This window comes from Brienomyrus brachyistius, chromosome 9, assembly GCF_023856365.1.
Source record: "Brienomyrus brachyistius isolate T26 chromosome 9, BBRACH_0.4, whole genome shotgun sequence".
Taxonomy (NCBI): Eukaryota; Metazoa; Chordata; class Actinopteri; order Osteoglossiformes; family Mormyridae; genus Brienomyrus; species Brienomyrus brachyistius.
Window position 1 is genome coordinate 2,577,027 of NC_064541.1, and position 7,748 is coordinate 2,584,774.

General features: G+C 41.4%; 1 protein-coding gene across 3 annotated transcripts; it reads right to left on the bottom strand.

Moving 5' to 3' along the window:
* ccdc106a (coiled-coil domain containing 106a) lies at nucleotides 1-7,748 on the bottom strand. 3 transcript variants are annotated; one of them, XM_049025779.1, is made up of 8 exons: nucleotides 7,566-7,748; nucleotides 7,030-7,096; nucleotides 6,726-6,824; nucleotides 5,734-5,928; nucleotides 2,896-2,946; nucleotides 2,626-2,811; nucleotides 2,340-2,522; nucleotides 1-1,965 (listed from the first exon to the last, which is right to left on the bottom strand). In XM_049025779.1, the coding sequence occupies exons 1-8, from the start codon at nucleotides 7,599-7,601 to the stop codon at nucleotides 1,649-1,651; spliced, it is 1,134 nt and encodes a 377-aa protein (XP_048881736.1). In that variant the 5' UTR covers nucleotides 7,602-7,748; the 3' UTR covers nucleotides 1-1,648. The 3 variants fall into 3 exon arrangements, with proteins under 3 accessions (XP_048881736.1, XP_048881737.1, XP_048881735.1); XM_049025780.1 differs by having other exon boundaries at nucleotides 2,340-2,525; nucleotides 7,359-7,747; XM_049025778.1 differs by having other exon boundaries at nucleotides 2,340-2,525; nucleotides 7,566-7,745.

Here is a 7,748-nt window from a genome sequence, read left to right on the forward strand (position 1 = left end):
TTTTTATAAGAAACAAAATGCTTTATTTGCATTTCTAAATTATCGTAATTAGCATAATCAACAAAATGCATTTTTTTTAGTAGGACAAATACCTCTTGCTTTGTAGAATATATTAATATACTCTGATTTATATACTCAAATAAAGCATTCTGATTTAAAACAGCTGCGAACGAGATTAAGAGACCATCAGAGTCATCACATAGGTTGTATATCACATAACGATAGATTCCTGAGGCAGAACTGAAGACTCTCTCTGACCCGTATTGAGCACTACTGCACACAGCTTGAGTTTCAGAGGGTTTGGCGCACTAAACTAAAATCGAGAAGTGGTGACAGACGTGAACATTCACAGGAGTTAAATGTCGTAGGCATTCTCATTTTCACATAGTGCTTAAGCTATTACAGTGAGTTGGGGGGGGGGGGTTGTCAATTTCTGTATTTAATTGTACATAATACACACACTACTTAGATATACTAAAGCTAATAACACAGTTGATTACACCAGAATATTTTGTGAAATGAGACACTGAAATTGACAGCTGTCAACATTGGAACTTGCCTAACCTTGAATCGTCTTTAAAATTTCACAATTGCTATATTTCAAATCAGAAGAAAATGCAACTTCATCCAATACAAGCGGGAGCAGAGAACCACATTTTCTTTTCCCAATCAAAAAAAAACTTTCCAAATTCACAGACAATTGCAACTATTACCAGAGCACATTTTCCAAATTATTGCATTTTATATCATAAAGCATGCAATGACAGTAGTACAAGACTACAGCTTGAACACAAATCAGAAGCACAACCGCATAACTGTTCAATTTACCAAAGGATAGCAGAGTAAAATGATCAATAGATTAAATAATATACTACTTCAATATGTCAGCCTACAATGCAAAAATAACGGTGTATTACATTATACAATTTTTTTTATCAGATCATTGAAGTACAGGACAAATATAGCCTACAGTAAAAGGATGTAACACTGATTACAGCAAGCAGACATATTGTGCAAATAGCATTAACTGAGAAAAAGGAATGAGGGTCAGAGAAAGGAAGTGGCCATGAAGAGTGTTTGCGTGTGCATGTATGTGCATGAACCCAAGTCAATGGGTACAACAGCGCTTGTTTTTACAGTGAGTCTGTCTATGGATACTGCTGAATTGCATACATTACTCTGGTTAGTTTTAATCACACCAACTCTGAGATACCACAACAGTCACATTACAATACCATCCATTTCAATTCATCGTACCTATTAATGCCGTTTCCAAAGAGCCCCAAGCGCGAGTCAGACGAGCAGTAGTGACCTTTTACCAGCTCTGTCCAAAATAGACATTCTAACCAACTATCAGAAACCATATCTCGCCAGGTGTTTCCCAGCTACGCTCAGCGGAGCGATTACTGCCATTCAGCGTGCAAAAATAGCCCACCTATGCTCACCCACACTTTTGTAGCATTAAATTCTCAAACCTTTTTAAGATACGAAGATGGTATTAGAAAATTAAACAATCAACAATCCACCAAAACATTGAGCCCTAACTGCCCAGCATGGCCACATAAAGCCAGTACAGCTCATTTCTGGAGCCACATCTACCAGAAGGTCTTCCTTCTATGATCCCACATCCCACTGCCTTTCTGTCCACTTAGTGTCTGAACCTGTAGGAGATGGGCAGCAGCAGATGGTTCTTCTTTAACTCCTGGACCTTCATGCGCGTCTTCTCATCTAGGGAGACGTAGCAGCGTCGAGCATAATCCAAAAGCTTTTCCTTAGAGGGGTCAAACTCCCCAACCTCCGCCACTTTCTCAGGGGCCACCAACAGCAACTCTGCGATGGGTGTTGTCGAAGCAACCGTGTTGCGGTCCACTCCATGGATTTGGAACGCCTTAGACATGTTCTTTAACCGCTGGTATGTCATCAGGATCTTTTTGTACCGGAAGAGCACCCCGGCCGCATCTTTAACTGCAACATGGTGGAAGGCAAGTAGAAAACACCAGGATTCATTGGGTTCTCTGACAAACAAGCTTTCTAGCTAACACTGAGGAAATTGCTACTATAGCAAATTCACACTCTGGGGTTACTGCATGAGATTCTTTAGTTCTCAGACTTAAAAACAAGGATTTACTTTAGCAAATGCCCTACCTAGGTACATCCTGCAGATTACACTAAAATGGGTTTGACACCCAGTCAGCCTGTCACTCATACAACTTAAGAGTACCGCAGCTACCAACCCATAAACTCTGGTAGAGGAGACAGAGAAGGAGTGGCAAAGAATGAGAGTGAGAATTATTAAGGGTGCAGTCCAAGTCACTGACATCACACAGTCAAACTCTCACCTCTCTGCCTCTCCTTCGCTCGGGCAATTCTGCAGTTTCGCCGCCTCATCACGCCCGGAGGTCCACTGCTGGATCCCGATCCCAGGCTGTTCAAAGTCACAGCCCCTGTCATTACATCACTCCCAGCCATCGCACTCTCTTCCTCAAAGTAACCACCTTGGTCAAAGAGCTCTTCCTCTCCAACTACTGTCAGGGAACATAAAAGCACAAAAACAAACAGAATATACGCTCCATAACACAAACACCTTGACGCTCTAAAACACAGACTAGCTTCCCACCACCTCACCAGGTGTCCTGTCCATCTTTTCATTGTTGCTCCCCGGTTGTCCTTGAATCAGCACGTTTGGGGGTGCAGGAGAAAACACGCATCCCATTTGATTGCCGGTCTGGCTGGAATTAACGTGAGCACTGCCGGATGGGCCCAAAGATGCTGACTTTCGGGAATATAGACGACGGGGTGCAAAGTGGTGCTCTATGGGACAGACACAAGAACGTTCATTCTCAAAATGAAAACCGATTACAAATTAACAGTGACAGTCTGAAAATGTACACTTACCCCTTTCATTTGTTCTCCTCTTTCCCCATGAAAACATTCTCGATTCATAGCCTTAGTGGAAATAAAAAAAGGCCCTTTATTTAAAAAAATTTCATGCATCTCTTTTTTAAAAAGAGCACAAGCACACTTTAGGCAACACTGAGCAACCACCTTAAAAACACGCACATACACTTCCTGGCCAAAAAGTCGCATGGTGTAACATTTTGTTGGGTCGCCTTTAACTTTGATTGTAGTGCACATTCGTTAATGTACTGTTTCCATGTGCTTATGCAGCATCTCAACACTTTTTTTCATCCAGATTTGCACTAATTTCTCGTCGAGACCTTGTACTGATGACACGCGAGTTGGTGTGAAGTCTTCTTAACCCCATTGAAAGTCTGAGATGTGGTGAAGGTCAAAACTCTGTGCTGCCCGATTCACATGTGAAAATGATTCCTAAACCAATCTAACAGTTCAAGCCCTATAAATCTTGGCAAAATAAATAAATCACAGGGCCCTGATGGCATCTTACCTATAGTGTTAAAAGAGATGAGGGATATTATTTGCCGACCCTTAACTTTACTGTTTCAAAAATCCTTATCTGAAGGTGTGGTACCTTCTGATTGGAAGCACGCCTTCATAACGCCCATTTTCAAAAAAGTAATTTGTCTAACTATAGGCCAATCAGTCTACCTTGTATAACTGGTAAAGTTATGGAGGCTATAATCAAAGAGAAAATGGTAGATTACCTGGACTCCAATAACATTTTGCGGGATAGCCAGCATGGATTTAGGAGAGGTAGATCCTGTTTAACAAATCTGTTGGAGTTTTTTGAGGAAGCTACTCAGGAAGTTGATGATAAGAAGGCCTATGATGTCATCTACTTAGATTTCCAAAAGGCTTTTGATGCTGTCCCCCACAAAAGGCTCCTACTTAAACTCAAAGCGACAGGTATTTTAGGTACCGTAGCGACCTGGATTGATAACTGGTTAACAGATAGGAAACAGCGAGTAGTTATAAGAGGCACAATGTCACAGTGGGCCTGCGTTCATAGTGGGGTACCGCAGGGTTCGATTTTAGGACCACTATTGTTCCTAATTTACATTTAATTTACATTAACTAATTTAAATGATATGGATACCAATATATACAGTAAACTGGTGAAATTTGCAGATGACACCAAGGTGGGTGGTGTAGCAGATACTGAATTAGCGGCTCAGCAGCTACAGCGGGATCTTGATTTAATTAGTGACTGGGCCGATACCTGGCAGATGAAATTTAACGTCGATAAATGTAAGGTACTCCATCTAGGGAGCAGAAATATAAAGTACAGGTATTTCATGGGTGTCACTGAAATAAAGGTAGCTGATCATGAGAAAGACCTTGGTGTGTATGTTGATGCTTCCATGTCCCACTCTCGCCAGTGTGAGGAAGCAATAAAAAAGGCCAATAGGATGTTGAGGTATATCTCCAGGTGTGTGGAGTTTAAGTCAAGGGAGGTAATGCTAAGATTATACAATTCCTTGGTGAGACCTCACCTTGAATATTGTGTGCAGGTTTGGTCACCATATCTTAAAAAGGACATTGTGGCCTTAGAAAAGGTGCAGCGTAGGGCCACAAAAATGATTCCTAGTCTTAGAGGAATGTCATACGAGGAACAGTTACTTGAGCTAAATCTGTTCAGTCTCAAGCAAAGGAGACTGAGGGGGGACATGATCCAGGTATATAAGATTCTAACAGGTTTGGATGCTGTTCAACCAAATAGTTACTTCAGCATTAGTTTAAATACACGAACTCGTGGCCATAGGTGGAAATTAGCGGGAGAACATTTTAAGCTGGATTTAAGGAAGCACTTCTTTACACAGCGTGTAGTCAGAGTATGGAATAGCCTTCCTGATAATGTAGTGCAAGCTGAATCCTTGGGTTCCTTTAAATCAGAGCTAGATAAGATTTTAATGACTCTGAGCGATTAGTTTAGTTCTCCCCAAGCGAGCTTGATGGGCCGAATGGCCTCCTCTCGTTTGTATAGTTCTTATGTTCTTATATCATCCCAGAAGAGGTCCATGCCTTTAGGTGAAAAAAATGCATTGATGATATAAGCTGGCCATTCAGTAGATTCAGGTATTCAGCTGACTTACTGCTGCATAACGATGCTAAGCTTTAATAAAGATCCTATCATTGGCTTTTAAGTACCTGCTGATTTAAATTCAAGCGATGACTTTTTTTTGCACTGGCAGTATATAAAACTCTGTTGCAGAATAGTATACAAAAGTAATAACCTACACTGTAAGGTGCGAAATGTCAGGGACCTCCTAGTTAGTGGGTATTGTGGTTTCAATCACAGAAAAGCTCTTTACCACAGTTTAAAGAATTTAAAATTACATCCACATGTGTTTCCACAGGGGGTGGTGAGGTGACACAGTGGTTAGCACCGTTGCCTCCCACCTGTGGGATCTGGGTTTGAGTCTCCGCCATAGCTCTGTGTACGGAGTTTGTGTGTTCTCCCCATGTCGTCATTGTGGGGTTGCCCCCATCGCAGTCCAAAAACATGCTAAGGTGAGCTGAAGTTACCAAATTGCCCATAGGCGTGCATGTGTGAGTGAACGATGAGCGAGTATGCCTCTATGAATGCTATGATGGGTTGGCACCCCATCCTGGGTGATTCCCTGCCTGTTGCTCATAGCTGCCAAGATAGGTTCCTGACCCCCATGACCCTGAATTGGATTCTATATTCTACCAGTTAAAGATAGGCACACACAAACAGATATGATCAATACTAAACTGGGAAAAGAACAGGAATCCGTATGAGTTTTCATCATAAATGTAATTTCTTCTTGTGTCATGGGGCTCCCACGGTACCGTTTCTCTCCTGGCTCTTTGTGGAGAAGATGAAACGGTCCAGCTGGCAGCGGAGGAAGTCGCGCTCCTCTTCCAGGTCCTCGATGCGTTTCTGCAGCCATGAGTTCTTCTCCAGGGAGATCTGCAGCTGAGTGCGCAAGTTGGTGATCAGGAGGTAGGAGGATCCTGATGGGGGGAGCCCTGACGTCGACGACTCTGACAGAAAGGGGGCAGAAACACGCAGGGAAGGAACTTATAAACTCCAGCATTTTAGTTGTGTGTGGCACTTCACCGAAAATACCACTCAGTAAATGAGAAATAATTACGTAATAAAACACTTTTTTTTTTTAACACGAGTAGAAAATTGACAGAGCTTTTAATCAGCCCTGGAACAGATGTTTATAATAAAATAATGTGACATTTTAAAATACTACTGTGACTTTCTGCCATTTGTATTATCCATCCATCCATCTATCCATTTTCCAAACAGCTTATCCTACTGGGTCGCGGGGAGTCCGGAGCCAATCCCGGAAGCAATGGGCACGAGGCAGGGAATGACTCAGGATGGGGGGCCAGCCCATTGCAGAATTTGTATTATTTTTCCATTAATAGTTAAGCCTTTCATAATTCCTAGAAACAAATTTGTTCATAGATTATTACTGTTTGTGGACATTTTGCACTCATTTGCCCTCTGAATTAAAAATCCCTTCTTTATGTAGGCTAACCAATGTTGGCACAAGCAAAACTAGCCCTATTTTCGACCATGTGGCATTTTTTTGTTTAATGAATCGCTTCCGATACACGCTTCCTCAGTGTTAACTTGGATGTTATTAATCTAGCATTTCATTCTCATCACCTCTGAAATACAATTTGTGATAAACAGACGAATAGTCTCATTTGCACCTCATTTATTTTTTAGTGTAAGTTATGTTTATTCTTGACCGTTAAAAGAGGTTATAACAAATAATGTTCAGATTTTAAAGTTGTTTACCAAATTTCTGAAACAATCTTACCTTCAAAGTTTTGTTCATTCTGGCTAAAAAAACCAGACTGTTCAAAGGTGTTGACCTCGAAAGGAATGGAGATTTCATAACCGTCCTCATTCTTCAAAGCTGAAGAAACGGGGAGAAATGGAAAAGAAAAAAAGGTGACTAAGGGTGCACTGATGCATCGCGACAAACGTAAATGTGGTAAAACATCATATGCCAAATCGTCAGAATGATATGTGCGTGATGGTCACTCTACACTGACATACGGGCAACACGTCTGTATAGGGATTCATGACAATTTATCAAGACGAACTAAAGCATAACTTACCATGTATGTGGGGCGACCCCGTTTCCTCCCCCTTCACGCTTCCGGTTTCCTGCCTCTCGCGAGCTCCCTGTTTTCCCAAAATTTGACATATTAGCCGAAGGGTTTATGTAGGATACAGAGACCCAATATGTCTTTCTCTTAACATTTATAATAACAACAATAATAATATCTTAATTGTATTTCAAAGGAACGTGCAGTCTCCCTAATTTTCTATTTTTGTTTGCTACAACAACCATTAATAACTGGGCGTGTGCAATTAATTAGTGAACTGCAGATCTAAGTCTTTTCACAACAGTTCTCAAGTAGCTTGTTAGAGTCGTCAATACCACCTTGCTATGTTCTGCCGCAAACAGCGACATTTGTCATACAAGTGGAGAAGGCAACCCCCTAAAATGTAATTCCAAACATCACCCAGGTCACCTAACTCCTACCCAATTCTCCAGATAACTATCCAACTAGCTAGTCCCTCATCTCTTCGTTACATCCATACCTGTGTTTATTTCTAACACTATGACAATAAATTAACATAAACAAACCATTTCTTCCTGCATTATTTTTTCTTTCTCACGCATTAGCTAACACTATTCCTGTTTTTTGCCAGATACCCGTTTGTATTTTTCCCCTCACATTGTAGCTAACAGTTAATACGCTTTTATCACGATGCTGGGTTTTCCCGTGGCGGAGATTTACTTCCGGTCACGCATGTCGCGATAAGAGAG

Bases quoted from the DNA above. Each gene is read 5' to 3' on its own strand.
- ccdc106a (XM_049025778.1), bottom strand. From the start codon at position 7,601: ATGCGTGAGAAAGAAAAAATAATGCAGGAAGAAATG. The intron at 5,929-6,725 runs GTAAGATTGTTT...CCTTTCTGTCAG, and splicing joins GAATGAACAAAACTTTGAAG to AGTCGTCGACGTCAGGGCTC. The intron at 1,966-2,339 runs GTGAGAGTTTGA...ACCATGTTGCAG, and splicing joins AGCGAAGGAGAGGCAGAGAG to TTAAAGATGCGGCCGGGGTG.